Below are 16,511 nucleotides of genomic sequence, written 5' to 3' on the forward strand. Positions count from 1 at the left end.
TGGGCATCAGTGACTTTGGAAAAAGTGCCTTAGTTTTTTTTATTTATTTATTTATTTTATCCTCTTTTTTCCTTTTCCCCAAGATTCCCTCACGGAGTGACTTTGACACGCCTCAGTGGCCCTCGGGTGATCAGGATCGCCGGGGCCTAATTGATTGCAACAGTTGTCAGAGTGTTGTCTGTTAGGGTGGTGACAGGTGTCTGAAGAAAATGATTAGTTCTCTGTTGGGAGAGAGACAGCTCTGGATGTCCCAAACTGCAAACTAATAAAGGGGGGAAAGCAATAAAGCTCGCGGACAGCAGGTTTGACTGTTTTTATAGACAAATCAATAAAATGATAGATGATGGAAAATAACGGCATCTCAGCTGCCGATTTCCACCGAGGCAACCAATCATGGCTCTCCCCCAACTCCACAACCCAGAACCCGTTTGATACACAGCACACACACGCACACAGCACACACACGCACAAGCACACAATGTGCTCGAGACACAAACTGCAATCACATAAACACTCATATTTATACAGCATGTCTGTGTTATGTACTGTGACCATAAATAGGGTTTATTAGATCATTTAGCTGCAATTGCACATAAGTTACTTTAGATTTTTTTTTCTCTGCTGTTTAAATCAGTGTATAAATTTTTGTGTGCTACAGCTAACAAAGTAAATCTTCCACTGTAAATCTCTCGGAGACCAGAGGTCCAGCGTCAGGATCAATACTGAGGACAGGTCTTCCTCTAAGCCCGTCTCTAATTGGCTCCATTTCTGCAGTGTGTGTGTGTTTGCGTGTACGTGTGTGTGCGCGTGTGTTTTATGGTGTATTGGTTTGTATAGAACTATTATTACACCCATCCAATGAAAGATGAATCCTTCCACTCTTGGGAAATTTGATCAGATTAAGTATCGTTTTGTGGTTTAAAGGATGCAAACATTACTGTGCTGTGATAGTATAATGCAATCTATACAGTGCTGATCTAATTTTGTGATGGGTGTTTGAGTAGATTTCATCAATTTGGTTTTGATTTAAGGTCTGCTGTAGTTCCAAAAACCCAGCTGCAAGTCTTCATTACACTGAAATATGTTTTGCTCGGAGAGTTTTCTCTGCGAAGTACAAAAATCATCCGACGAAACATTACCTGTTCTGTTCTGCATCTACAAATTCCAGGTTCACGCATCTTGTTTGTCAGTTTTGTTCCCTGTCACTACTGCCACAAACATCTAGTTGATGAAACTGCCCTAACTACGTTTGGACAGAATGATTTATGGCCTTTTTGTAAATAAATACAGAAAATAACTCAAGTAGAAACTTAAAAATACAGCAGGGAGTCACATGTAATGAAAAGGGTTAAAGAAACATGGGTTGTCTTGCTTAAGTATTTATATTAGGTTGGTATGAAATTAAGAAGTGTGAGTGTTATAAGAACAAAATAGATTATATAAGAAAAAAATAATTTAAAAGTGTTCATGTCTTTCTGCTTTGGGTTCAAAGCAAACATAGACTCCAGATACCGAGTACTCTACCCAGAAACATTTTAGAATGTCCTAGTCAAAGTCCAGACCTGAATCCAGTGTGGCAAGACTTGGAAAATCTTTTCATCCGATGCGGCCTCTGTATGCTAACAGCGGTTTTATCTTCTTCCAGGTCTCATTCTCGCCACCGACGGTCCCGCAGCAGGAGCAGCAGCCGCGGCCACCGAACAAGCCACAGCCGCAAAAGGAGCCGCAGCAACAGCCGGGAGCGGGACAGGAGTCGGCGCAAGGGCCGCGACCGGGACAGGGAGAAAGAGAGGGAGAGAGACCGAGAAAGAGACCGAGACAAGGACAAGAGTAAAGACAAGAAAAGGTGAGTGGAAGAATAATTTGCGTGTTGACACGGCTGCTCCTGCTGCACAGCTCATTTGAAACTACCATCCCCACGTGGGAACAGAATATGTTGATTGGTGATATACAGATACAAACTTTGAGTCCAGAGAGTCTGCTGCTCCATCCATCACTCAGTCCCTCCATTCATCAATCCATCAGCTCATATTTTTCTCCTTCTACCATCCTGCTATTAGGCATAGACCTTGTAATGTCATGCGATTCCCTGCTGTCAGGAAAAAAACCCCAAAAACGTTACAGTCAGACAAATAAGTGGTAGAAAGGTACTCTGTGCAGGTTTAGCTTGTAAGAGCGCTTCGGTCACCAGAACAACATGGTGATTGTTTTTCCTCCCTCCGGGGTCAGGTGCAATAAGTCTAGAAACAAAACAAGATCATATGCGCCTTCTGTGTCTTTGTAGCTAGTGTCAGGAAACAAAGGACGTCTTCCTGGAGTAAGAAAGGTTGACATCTTCACTGGCAACTTTGTGGCCTCTTATGACTGTAATGCAGACCAAGATTGGATTTAGTGTAGTAGATACATCTATGCTGCAATACCGCTGTAACACCTTTAGAGGCCTTTCTCTGCTTCTACCAGAAACGCATTCCCGATTCTGCCCCAAGACAATACTGCCAAACGTGACAGGGAGGAGACTGGAGTACACAATTGTTGGTAGATCTATACCTGAACGTATCACACCCCTTCACTTTTTCTTAATTGGACCTGCCTTACAAAATTATTCTAATATAAATTTCTGTATATTTTCCTCAAAGATCTACACACTAGCACGTAATGATCTGGCAAACACGGCTTTTTAGATTATTAATCCAGTATTTCATAAGTACTGACACTCATTTTGATTTAGTTTTTCCCAGACTGACTGACTCTAAATTCAAGCTGGTTGCCATATACATCCTGTCACTCTACCATGGAGGCCTGATTGGTGAATCTTGTATGCGCCTCTTTTTTTTTTTTGTCATTGGTGGTAAATATATTATAAAATAAACATTCAACACAAAAGTAAAAATCTGCTTTATACTTCGTGGCAGTTCGTTACCAGAAAAAAGTGCTCATCTCTTAACACCAGATTAATAACCAGTAATATTATTGTTTATAAAACATAAGCTCTTTTTAAATACTGCTTATCTGCTTAGACATAAGAAAGTTGGGAAGTTTTGCAAAAGTAAAAATCAGATGTTTACTTCGTGGCACTTGGTTACCAGAAAATTTGCTTGTCTCTTAGCAACAGATTAAGATTTCTTCTGCTCTTTTAAAATACTACTTAACCTTATACTTCTTAAGAATTGTGCAGTTGGTAAATTTAGCAGAAAAGTGAAAATGTTTTTTTTTTTTTTGTCACTGGTGACAAATATAATATAAAACAGACATTGAACACAAAAGTAAAAATCCGATTCAAACTTCGTGGCAGTTCGTTACCAGAAAAAACTCTCCTTTCTTAACACCAAATTAATAACAATTAATGTTATTGTTTATAAAACATAAGCTCTTTTGAAATACTGCTTATCTGCTTAGGGACAAGAAAGTTGGTAAATTTTGCAAAAGTAGAAATCAGATATTTACTTCATGGCACTTGGTTACTAGAAAACATGCTTATCTCTTAGCAACAGATTAACAACAATTATTGTTTTTGTTCAAAAATCATAATACTTCCTCTGCTTTTTTGAAATACTACTTCTCTTATACTAAATAATTGTGCAGCTGGTGAATTTTGCAGAAAAGTGAAAATATTTTTTGTCATTGCTGGTAAATATATTATAAAACACACATTTAACACAAAAGTAAAAGTCTGCTTTATACTTCGTGGCAGTTCGTTACCAGAAAAACGTGCTCAACTCTTAACACCAAATTAATAGCAAGTAATATTTTTGTTTATAAAACATAAGCTCTTTTTAAATACTGCTTATCTGCTTAGACATAAGAAAGTTGGTAAATTTTGCAAAAGTAAAAATCAGATGTTTACTTCGTGGCACTTGGTTACCAGAAAACGCGATCGTCTCTTAGCAACAGATTAACAACAAATATTGTTAATGTTCAAAAAACATATGATTTCTTTTGCTCTTTTGAAATACTACTTGTCTTATGCTTAAGAATTGTGCAGTTGGTAAATTTTGCAGAAAACTCGAGATTTTTTTTTTTGTCAGTAATAAGTATATTATAAAATAAACATTCAACACAAAAGTAAAAATCTGATCTATACTTGATGGCAGTTCGTTACCAGAAAAAAAATGCTAATCTCTTAACACCAAATTAATTATAGTTTATAAAACATAAACTCTTTTGAAATACTGCTTATCTGCTTAGACAGAAGAAAGTTGGTAAATTTTGCAAAAGTAAAAATCAAATGTTTACTTTGTGGCACTTGGTTATGAGAAAACGTGCTCGTCTCTTAGCAACAGATTAACAACAATTATTGTTATTGTTCAAAAATCATAAGATTTCTTCTGCTCTTTTGAAATACTACTGATCTTAAACTAAAGAATTGCGCAGTTGGTGAATTTTTTGTCATTGCTGATGAATATATTACAAGTAAATATATTATAAAACACACATTCAACACGAAAGTAAAAATCTGCTTTATACTTCGTGGCAGTTCGTTACCAGAAAAAAATGCTCATCTCTTAACACCAAATTAATAACAAGTTATATTGTTTATAAAATATAAGCTCTTTTGAAATACTGCTATTTTCCCTCATGCCTCTTATGCATTGCTATGGCAGGCCCCAATTAAATATGAAGGTAGGATTCAAATATTCACAATTTGATTATTTTCTTACCTTGAATTGCACAAGCTGGCCAATGTTTTGTAAACTTTGAAGTAAACCATATGTAACTGACTATATGATTGATATAAAAACATTTCACTTTGAGTGCAGATTTTCCATACCATAGCATACACATTTATTTCTAAAGGACTTAAATAACAACATAACAGCTGATCAAAGTGTTGTACAACAAATGTAAGGCTTTGATTAATCTTCTTTAAAAAACAACATCAAGTCTTAAGTTTATTATTTAACAGAGGCGGGGATAGCAGCCTTACTTTGAAGGAAACGTGTTCCATTTATTTTAAGCTATTGCCTTTCTTAGATCACAATCGCAAAAACAAATAAAGCTAACAGTGCAACGTAAGGCCAGGAGACTATATCTATTTTCTTATTAAGGCTTCAATATCCTTTAGCATCGATAGGAATCTTTTTCTTTATCTCTGACCCTGCTTTCGCTGGTCTGCCTGCATGGATGTTTGTTGTTTTGTGTACCTGTGTGTTTGCATTTCCACCTTTGGACGTGTTAATATATTGCAAATGGTCGATACAGCTGTCTCGGAGGCAAGTTGATTAAACCTGCTAGGATTGAATCATTTTGATGAAACTGTAACACTGACTGGACACGAGGGGCCTTAACATTAAAGGAAACAATGGGTATTGTTGGGATGTTGATAAGGAGCCTGGAGGAAGGGGTGCCCTGTTGTCTTGCACGGTAAATTTTGAGCAGGACCATTTAGGCCTGGAGTTTCTTGGTGTGTTCATTTATCATTTTATTTCTGATTGATTAGATAGCTAGATAATTAGCTAGCCAAGGGTCAAGCTAGCTAGCTTTTGTACGTATATTATGGGTAAGTACAAATTTATCACCAGTTGGCTGGACGATGTTTGTCTTAGCCATTGGCTCAATTCTGTTGCCAACCCATCGGATGTTATGTATTTGCAATTTTCTTTTCTACATTTCTGTTGTGATACAAGTCTTAAATTTCACTCATAAGGTCTTGAAAAGTCTTAAATTTGAGTTGGTGAAACCTACAGAAAGCCTGTCTAAAGTGGACCAATCAGATCTGGCGTGAAATCGCCTGTAGAAGAGCTGACTCTCATCGCCACGCCGCCTCTTCTCCTTATTTATACTTTCCTGCCCATGAATACCACACACTGGATTTTTGACAAAGCAAACCTTTCTCCTAAAGTGGTCCAACATTCACCAGGAGCAAGGTTGACTTTTGGCGAGAGTGCAGAGAAACCTTTGCCTGATATTCTACAAGGACCAGAAGCATCTCTGGCATCCTTCACAAAGTGCCTCCTGTGCTCCTCTCTAGTTACAATTAAAATAGTTTGAGGTTTAAGCTTGAGTTTGGGGCTCAGAAAAAGTCCCCATTCTAGCAAAAGAAAATGTAAAAGACTTTTCCGTCACAGAATCTTTGAAACCTTATATCCTGTCTAAAATAAGACGCCTCCCTTTTTTTCCCCCTCGCCTCCCATCCGACTTTTCCTCATAAAGACGAGGGTAGGATCTATGCAAGCGTGATCCTCTTCCTTTTCACCTGCACCCAAAACACGCACTCATACACCTATTATAACACTCCAACTTCATTTCCATCCAGGTTCCTTCGCTGGGTGAAAGAAGGAGAGCGAAGAGTGGGGTTGGGTGGTGAAGAGGCTCCGGAGCTTTATAGTGTCTGTCAGGATAAAAGAGGGGCCCCATCACAGCGGCACCCTGACACCAACTCTGTGTGCGCGCACATGTGTTTGGTGTTGTTGTCATTAAACATTTAAGACTCCTCTAGTATGACAGCAGGCAACTTGGTACTCCGGCGGTATGTTTTCATGCAAAATTTATTGAAAAAGACGAGTCGTTGTTAAGAGATCTTGTTGCCTTTCACCAGTGGCAAAGGGTAAGTGGTTGATGGTAGGGTTCTCCGTGTGTGTGTGTGTGTGTCTGCGTGTGTGTGTGTGTGTGTGTGTGTGTATGTGGGTGTGTGTGTGTGTGTGTGTGTGCAGGGGTGTTTAGTCAGGCTTGTGAACAAGGTCAGTAGTTAAGTTTCAGTCCAACGTGCCATCTTACTTCCTCTAGGAATCACTTTTTTTTTCTTCTGTGAATGTTTAGCTTTTTACGTAGTCGGAGCTGAGCTGAAGAAATTCTGACAAGGCTTTCCTGAAGTTTACTTTGATGAAAGATTAAATAAGAGTAATATAGAATTACTGGTCATTTCAAAGCTGTGTTCTTCAGTGCATGGTTAATTTGCAACATCTGAATGATTACACATAATTTTAGGTTTGAAATGTGTGGTCAGAAATGCCGGCTCGCTCTCCATTCACCTGATGTAATCCTCTGAAATGAACCTGGCAAAATGAATGCAATCTGTGCAAATAAGTAACTTTTTAAAATTTGTTCTTATCTTAAAAACTATTCCAGTTATTCGTTTAACACTAATTTAGTACATATTGTACATCAATGCAATTTATTTTAACCAGCAACATATAATCAGTCAGATTCTATGAAATCAAGTTAAACAGGCTGAACATCTATGTGGACTGTAGATCGCAGATTCAGTGATGCATGGTCCAGTTGAATTGTAGCCATAATCCTGCATGGTATAAATAATAATTAGTTAAAGGTAAATAACTAAAGAAAGCTTAATTCCACATACTCACCAGGTGAAGGTGTGTTTTTTGTACATCATTTTTAGTTCTCCTAAACAGTAATCAAGGGTTTCTGCGTGGCTCAGTTGGTAGAGCAGTCACACCATGTTCAGAGGCGATAGTTCTTGATGGAGTTTGTCCCGGGTTCGATTCCTGGACTTGACCCGTTTGCTGCAAGTCATTCTCTTCGGTCTCCACTTTCTTTTCTGTCAGGTTACTGTTCAAAAAAGGGCGCAAGAGCTAAAATTACAAATAGAAAAACAAAAGAAGATAATATTTGTAAAACAAAATACTTTTTTCAAATATTCCGTCATACCATTCCCAATATTTAAAGTTATTTTAGTGAGTCACCAGAAAAACCGATGGAGTAATCTTAGTCATCCCTAGTAGTAAGAAGCAAAGAGTCGCATACCCCTCCCCTACATATTGCTGCCCAGTGCCAGTCAACTGGCTCAGTGAAGGCTACACTTTTCCCTTTCTTACTGGTACAACAAATATCTTTGTGTGGAAACAATGCGGTCAGTCACAGGAGGGAAACTCAAGGAGCTTCACCAGTCAAAATGACAAAAAATTAGCAGCAGATGGGCTATTCTGTATTATTGTTGGTGTGTGTAAATAAAATAAAATAAAAAAAAAAGAATAAATAATTGTTATAGATGATTAAACCCGGCAAACTATATATGCATTCAATTGCTTTATCTTTTTTAAAAGAAATCCTCGCCCTTTCCCGTGAGCTCTGCCAGCTTCTTTTTCTCCGTGACAGATCGTCAGGGTTGGAGAAGAACGTGAACAGGCCGCCGTCTCGTGCTCAATCAGCGAGGTCTGTCCAATTAGGCTGAACTCGGTGTCCATACTGGTTCATTGAAGTGCGTAGGGCCATCTTAGTTATTTCAGTGTCAGCCGAACGAAGAGTGGGCAAAAGCGAGGCCGTGGGAGCGCCACGGAGACCTCTTATCCCTCCAAAGACCTTGAATGTTCTTACACTTATTATTTAATACCGGAGCTGATATAATGAGCTGAGGGTTAAAGAAATGAGATAACTGCCCGTCTTTAATTAAAGCCTCCCATTGATGTTCTCGCCGATGCATAGGAAGGATTTTCTGGCTCCGGGACTTCAGCTGGAATAATTTTTTTCTATCAAGATAGGAATACATTTTTAACACCGTAGGTATTTGTCTGATTCGTGCCTATAAAGCAGTGCTCACTGATTGCAGCCGAGTGCCACGAATGTGATTGTTTAATAATTCCCCTCATTACCTCGTCTCCTCCCCGACAAGCCAAACAGAGCCCAGCTCCACCGCAGGGATCCCGGCAGGACCTGCAGGCCCTGCTTTGGCTAGCTCTTCTCCATCACTCAGCTTTAACCTCTGAAAGGCGAGATGCTGCGAGGTAGAAAGAAAATAAAGTAAAATAAAAAAATTAAAAAAAAACCCACACACAAGCACAGACACACTCACGCACACATTTGCACTTAGCGTTGTTGATTTTTCTCTCCCGTCTTTTCTCGCTCTGAGGAACTGATTGTCTGCTTCTTTGCCTCCGTCGAACATCTATCAGCTCATTAGGTTTGATAATACACCGAAAAAGTAAGCGTGAGTGTGTGCGTGCGTGTGTGTGTGTTTGTGTCTGTAGCTCCTGCCTGCGGCTGCCTCTCAGCCTGCTGGGAATGTGTGTATGGGTGGTGTGGATGGGACCACAGGCTGCTGTGAGTGTCTGCAGGACTTTAGGCTGTGTCTGGCACTGGGAGAGTGGGTCTGGGGAGGTAAAAAGACTTCAAACGCCGTCCTCGGAAGGTTAGCATACACTCGCATTGACTTGAATCAGTGAGCTGTAAGTGTGGGTTTTTATTTGTGTGCGCACCAATTGAGGGGGAGGGGGAGGAGGGGTTTGTGGAGGGGAAGGTGAGTCTGGTGGCCAGAAGCAAGAAGAGACACGGATGGGTGAGGCTAAAGTCATGTGGGTGTGTGTGTGTGTGTGTGTTTTTTTTTCTTTTTTTCTTTTTTTTGGGTGGGTGGTAAACGATGGAAGTTGAAGTGATGTCTACATGCAAAAGGGGGGACAGTACACCCACCCAGACGCTCTCACGTCCCTGTACGCTAACGCCTGCATGCACTGAGGGGTGCAGCTGCAGTGGTTCATGGCCCATAGCTATTCACAGTCATTGTTTTTTTTGTTTTTTTTTTGTCATCAAACAAAAATAAGATTAACTCTAAGTGGAAAACAGCCCAAATCCTCACTTTCACATTAAAACATTTATGCACACAAATTAAAGGTTGTGATAAAATGCAAAACCCCCAGACATCTGGTGCTAACTCTGTAAACCTAATAGGCAAGAACAAAAATGTGTAAAAGCAATAATATTAACAATATCTTCTTGAAGAGTGTCTGTAGGGTTTTTTTATGTCCTGATTGGGTGTTTAGGGTAATTCACTTTGGTTTCAGTTTGTTTATGTAGCGCTAATTCATAACATGCTGCATTTCAAAGCACTTTACAAGACAAACGATTCCAGTCTAGAAATATTAAATTAAATCAGTCCAATCATATAAACAGATTCGAGATCAGTTTCATGCAGGTTTTCATTCACACATGCATACAGTACTTACTTATACACACGATGTTGTTGGAATGTTGTTGCTGCCCTTTCTAAAGGTTCAGAATACCAGGCGGTGAAGACAACAGCAATCCATGCAGACTTTTGAAATAAACATCTGAAATTAATCCCAACTTTGACTGGCTTCATAACTATGTGAAGGATAACTAATGAGTTGAGAACCGCTTTGATCACATTTTTTTCTTCTAAGTATTTTGTCGTTCATTCCTGTTTTCATGTTCTTGTTGTCAACATGAGGTACTGTAGTAATAGTGTAATTCCAACTGGAATTGGAGGTTTCTGACATCGCCTGACCTCAAAATCCAATATGGCTGCCTCGACATATTGACAGTCTTTGTTTAAAGCGCCTCACTTTATTGGCACTTCTGACAACAATCCTTATATTAAATACTTAAAACACACACAGTACTTCGTCCCTGTTCTTAAATCTTAAATCATCTTGCTTAACAATTAATATGCTATAAAATTCAAAAGAATCAGCAAATGAACTTTAGAACATTTGAAATGGGAACTTCACAAGTGATTTCCATCTAATTTGATGACGTTTAACCTATTTTGCAAAGAATAATGGGGAATAATGTCTGTTGATGTTCAAAGCTTGCAGAGACAGACTCACAGCTGTAACTGAAGTACAATGAGTTTCTCACGATTCAGGTGGAAAAGTTAAATGACTTCAAATCCAGATTAAAATACATGAAAGTTTTTGGTTGTAACGTGAATATAACTCAGTTCAGTGGGGCGCGTGGGCATTTTTGCTTTGATCTGCGTAGTTACTTGACAACATCTCCAAAAGTAAAAGTTTTATGATTATCAGATAATCTGTGATTCCAAATTACGATCTATACTTTATTTATTTTCACTAATAATATTAAAGCATTCAAAAAGTGTATGAACGAACGATAAGTGTTAACTTCTCCTTTTTTTCTTTTTTGACTGTGTGTGAGAAGGGAAAAAAAAAAAAAAAACAATCTGGCTATGTATAATCACCGGAGAGACACTCTGGGTGTGTGATAGAGAGCTGTGACAATCCACTTACTGCGCTCTGTAATCTGTTTAACCATTTAGTGAGGTGTTAAGGGAATATGCAAACACTCACACACGAGAGGGGAAGAACACAGCAGACACCCTGCAGGCTGCAGCAGCACACAGGAGAGTTTGACTCCTGAACCGGGTTGCATATTTGGAACGGTGTGTGTGGTGTGTGCGTGTGTGTGTGTGTTTTTTGAGACCTGCTGTAGGCTCAGAGAGAAGCCAGGTCCTGGAGCGTGATGACAGAGACCAGACCTGGCCAAACAGAAGACTCCCCCCACCCCGTCATCCCATCCACCCCCAGCAATCCAATTAGCCTCTTCCTCTCTTTTATATTCTCCTCTCCTGTCCTTCCTCTCCACCCTGTCCTCTTTCTGCCGCCGCGTCTTAGCAGGTGCTGTCGAAGTTGCTGGCCGCTCTGCTTTCGCGGATCAGAAAGAGGATGCAGGTGGGATTATAAGCAGCAGGTTATGAGCTGCAAACATGACAGGCCAGCGTCGATTTTGGAGGGTTATGTAAATGGGAATTTGACAAAATGTGCTTTTTTTTTTTTTTCCTTTTCTGGAAATGCTAGGTAGGTTTTGTTTGAAGGAAACAAAGTAGTGTTGAATCTAAAAAAGAAAAAAAAAATGAAGAAACAAATTGTTAGCGTTTCATTTTCTCCAGGCTCTTGTGCTTATTCATCTGGGCCACGGTTAAAGGACGGTGTTGGCAGAAGTCTTTACAAAAACATATTACCGAATAAGGTTGTTTTTTTTTACGGATGAAAGAGAAAGAAAAGAGGGAAGCGAGAAGAGAACCGCTTTCTCCGTGCACTTGACCCATGCTGCTCAGAGACAGAAATACAGCTCTGCAGATATTGCCTAATGGCATTGATCATTACAAGAATACCCCTCTCAGACTGGGTAAACAGCTTTTCAGACATACAGTTAAGTACCATGACTCAGTGCTGGAAGTAAATATTGCCTGAGAGGCGCATATAACAATCGTCCTCAGTGGAGGCTTGAAATCGACTGCCACTTCCAGAGCATTTTCTTTTAGCTGAAATGAGGCGAAACAAAACAGACCTTGGTGTATTTAGCCAGTCACATGAGTGGGATTAATGTGAGACTGTGATGAGAGAGGGATGGGAGCGCCTATTAGTGTCACTGATAGAGTTTGGCATTTGTGTAGGGTTCTGATTGCACTCCTAGCAGCAGAAGGAGGGTATTGAAGCGTCCTTCCCCTTCTCCCTCCTCCCTCATCCCCTCCATTCCTGCCCATTTAGCCTGGCACTTTTTTTTCCAGTAGAAGTAGTTTAGATCTCTTGGCCAATGTTTAATTCATTTGTACTAATGTCTCGCTCAGTCTTACTCTCATGTACTCTGTCTTGTTCTTTTGCCCGTCTAGCCTTGGTGGTTGTCTAATGGAGGTATTCTACTTTGCCTCCTAGTCATTCCCCTCTGGCATACACACACACACACACACACACCTCAGGTTTTTCAACTTTACACTTTTTTTGAGGTAAACACAGTCTTGATTTGAGTGCATTAGCTATTCATAGAGTTGAGTTTTACAGTAAAAAATAAGACCTAGCCGATTTTTTTTTGTGCCCAATTGAAGATGTTTCTCTCCTAGATGAAGCCGCTAAAGGAGCTACTACTGTCATTAACTTTTTGCTTCTTTTTAACAAAGAAAGATGAAAAACTTTTTGTCTCTTCTGCTTCTTTTTGTGTGTATGCTCTGACTTCTCAGACTCCCAGCCGGTCGTGTCAGATAGCTCTTCACACTGAGCCAGGTTCAGCTGGTGATTTCCTCCCGTTGAAGGAGAGTTTTTCCTCTCCACTGTCGCTACATACATGCATTTCCTATGTCATACATTGCAACATGATACGATACAACAAAAAATGACGATGCAGTAAAATGAATATATATATATATATATAAAGCAATGAATCTAAAATAAAAGATTTTGTGAAAAATGAAACGTATGACAACCCCCCCTAAATATTTACAACAAATATCACATCCTAGAAAGACATAATAGTTCGGCACATTTACTTAAGCTTAAATAGAAACATCTGCAAAAATCTAAATCACTGTTATGCTTTATCCTTTCTCAAGCATACAGTGTGGATATAGTTCACTAAACAAAAATGTCACTTTTGTCTGTGTGTGTGTAGCTAATAGGTCACATTTCATCCACGGATGATGACTAATAACATGGATCCCTGCCAGTTCCAGGCACAAACATGTGTGCAGGGAAACTGGCATTCAGACTATGTTTATGCTTTCAATTTGGAAACATTGTGTTTATGTGCTCTCATCAGATCATCTATTTTGCTTCTCATCTTTTTGATCTAAATCAAAAGATGTTCTGTTTTTCAGTTTTTGGGGGGTCTTTTGCTCTTTTCAAAACGGCTGAAAAGAACAAAATTTAGTCGTTTTGCTCTTTTTTTTATTTTTCACAGTTTTTCCTGTAACTGTCTTTGTGTGCGCCCAGCTCTGACGATACGGACAGTGTCTGCACGGCGTGTTTAATTAAAGATTCAACACAGCAAAAAAAAAAAAAAAACTGTAAAAAAAAAAAAAACTAAAACAAAAACAACTCTGTGTATGCACACATTAATAGAGACTGTGAGAAATCAGTCAGTGCTGCGCTCTGCCTGGAAACTGTTTAAGTGGAAAATGGAGGACAATAAAACAGTGTAGCAAATCATCTTGTTAAGTTTTCAAACAGATATTAATCAGGTTGAATAATGCAGTTGGACACAATGTTATGGCACCTGCTGTGTGGCAGGTTTACATTAAGGCTGCATATAGATTGTGTGTTGGAGAGAAGTATGAGATCATACAGGCTGTTTGAGTCTCTCTTTTTGCAGCATTACGTATATTAGTGCTGTGGATAGGAGGTGATAATAGCTTATATGTTTTTATTCCTATTAAATATTTGTAACAGTTCTTGTACAAATCCTTGTGTGCTTTTAGAAATCTGGAGTTTTACAAATTGCCCTAACTTGTAGCAATGAAATAGTTAATTAGTATTATAGCCTTTTGTGGTTGGAACCGTGAGATTGTGTAAAAAAAAATAAAATAAAATAGAATGAATTTATGTTTTATGGCTCTGGAATAAACTTGCACTCAAACAATTAGAAAAATCCAACCTTTAATTTGAGTAGTCATATTTAGTGCCAAAGTTTATAAGTGCTGTAATCGCTACCAGTTCCTTCAAAATAAAACTAATTGAAGCACGTTTTTGTTACCTTATAGTTCACTTTTGTAAATTTTTTTGAACTTTCTATTAGTAATCTGTCATCCTTCATTGAGATGTAAATATGTGACACACAGTTACATTTCTTCTAGCCATTCCTCAGCATGGGAAAGACAAGAAAACATGTCATTTATACCAGGTGGACATGTATTGATCTAAACCTGTCAATAACTACAGGTTATTTATCCCAACCATTAAGTTACTGTGAGAATAACTTAATGGTTGGGATAAAAAAGAAAAAGAAAAAAACTGGACAAGTTTTCCGTTAGCTTTTTGGACTTTAACAAGGACCATGTTTTTGGGCTAGTTTTGACTTTGATGGATCTTTTCTTCTGTAAACTTTCCAGAGGAGTTGGATGCGAGACAAAGAATGAATGTATGGGGGAAAAAAAAAACATCTGATGCCCACTGATGGAGGATCTGTGGTCTGGTTTCTCTTCCAATGACTCTCGTTAGACTTCATAACGTTGTTAAATCCTTGAAATGTGAGGAGATTTCAAATGAAAATCTTCTTGTCTCAACAGGAAAACTAAAAAAAAAGGGTATACTTATCATCAGATTATGCTACTGCAGAAAAAAAGACACTTTTATTGCAAGTCTTTACGCAATAAAAACACGTCTTTAACAAACAACACTCACCTTCTTGCAGAGTTAATTAGTCTACATTTATGCGTTCAGAGCGGAGTGCCTCGTTAACCACTCTGTGTGGATTTCCGCCTTGTGCTGCTGGTTTGCATTAGCGTGGGAACTGGGCTGGCTCTGCCTTCTACGCCCCTTTTCCTCAACGTCTGCAGCCAAACAGAAAACCGTAAAAGACACACAAGCGCGCAACAAGAGCGCACATACTCCAGACATCTCTCCCTCCAGGCCAGACTGCAAAGTGCTCGGGGCGATGTTGTTTTGTTTTCTGACACACCAACAGAAAGAGTGGCAGACTTACCCAGGCCGGCGATTACGCCAGTTTGACACCACGGATACAGAAGAGGGAAAAATAAAAAGGAGCGAGAAAGGCAGCAGCAGAAAACGGCGTGTGGATGATATGAATAACAATGTCTGCGGCGTGTCTCAGCGGACCCTGATAACCTGCGGACCAGAGCCCCGGTGCCTGTGACAGGCCGGGCCTTTGTGGCCCCTTTATCCTGCCCGTACACTTGTAAGGTAGAGCTGGGATAATCGCACCTAATCTAATTAAGGCTAAAGAGGGCCATGACTGTGGCTGGCCAGGAGCAGACTGGGCACCCAACACACACACCGACAAATTCAGCTCACAGGCGAAATCCGGTTTGCATCAGAAAAATAAGGTTGTCATATTGATTATGCAGATGAGGGACTAGCGGGGACTAACTGGCTCACAGGCCAGCCGGTTACAGCTGACACAGGCTAAAAGAGAGGGATACAGAAAGAGGAAGAGAGGATTAGAGCAGGTTTAGCTCTGTTTTCTTTCTAACACTCTGCATGTACCACTTTGGGGTGCGGCGCAGCATTGTCTCTGGCGGCACTCTCTTTATTTGGCAAAGCAAATAGAACCAAAAAGGTTCTGCAGAACATCCAAGCAGGTGGACCAGGTGACCTGGTGGGTATTACAGTATGTGTCAGAAACTCTGGAAACCCAGCAGAATATGTTAGTTGAGATGCAAATACTTTACTTCGCAGTTATTAAAATGTGGAGCAAATATCTTGTTTTTGTTTCTAAAATATCCCACAGGATGGCCAAACATTTCAAATCACCAAACCACAAGCCAGTCATCATGCCTTATAGATCACAATAAAAAAAAAGAGCAATCAAATATTCTAATGATGCAAAATCACGAAATCAAAACTCAAACACATATGCATATATGTAGAGTTAAAGCATGACAAACTGCAAAAGCACAATCTTACCAAGTAGTTTTGTTTAGTTCCTTGTGCAAATATCTTAGTTTGGTCTTATTTCACGTGGACTAGCTTTTTTTTTTAACGTCATAAGTGAAATGATCTGCCAGAGGAAGTAGAACTTTTTTGTCAATATTAAAGAATTATTGATTTAAAACAAGCTCCTATTTCTTGCTGAAAATTTACTTGTTAGTCAGTTTTGCCTTATTTCACATGTACCAAGATATGTGCACTAGCAGTTAGACCAAAAATACGTTTTGCAGTGTGACCTGCTTTAACTCTACTTTTTGCATATGTGTATACGTCTATTTATAACTTTACTTTAGTCTGCGCGCATGCGTGCGTGCGTGCGTGCGTGCATGTGTGGGTGTGTGTGTGTGTGTGTGTGTGTGTGTGTGTGTGTGTGTGTGTGTGTGTGTGTGTGTATGTGTGTATGTTTTCAGAGAATTTGCAGCG

The 16,511-nt window shown here is 39.4% G+C and overlaps 1 protein-coding gene across 4 annotated transcripts in view; it reads left to right on the forward strand.

Moving 5' to 3' along the window:
- rsrc1 (arginine/serine-rich coiled-coil 1) overlaps positions 1–16,511 on the forward strand; it is a 157,448-nt gene that overhangs the window by 43,848 nt on the left and 97,089 nt on the right. For all 4 annotated transcript variants that reach the window (XM_007549376.2, XM_007549377.2, XM_007549373.2 and 1 more), the window contains exon 4: positions 1,646–1,846. In XM_007549376.2, coding sequence (XP_007549438.1) covers positions 1,646–1,846 — 201 coding nt within the window. The remainder of the gene's footprint in view (positions 1–1,645; positions 1,847–16,511) is intronic.

The sequence above is a fragment of the Poecilia formosa genome, unplaced genomic scaffold (assembly GCF_000485575.1).
Source record: "Poecilia formosa unplaced genomic scaffold, Poecilia_formosa-5.1.2 Scaffold31, whole genome shotgun sequence".
Taxonomy (NCBI): domain Eukaryota; kingdom Metazoa; phylum Chordata; class Actinopteri; order Cyprinodontiformes; family Poeciliidae; genus Poecilia; species Poecilia formosa.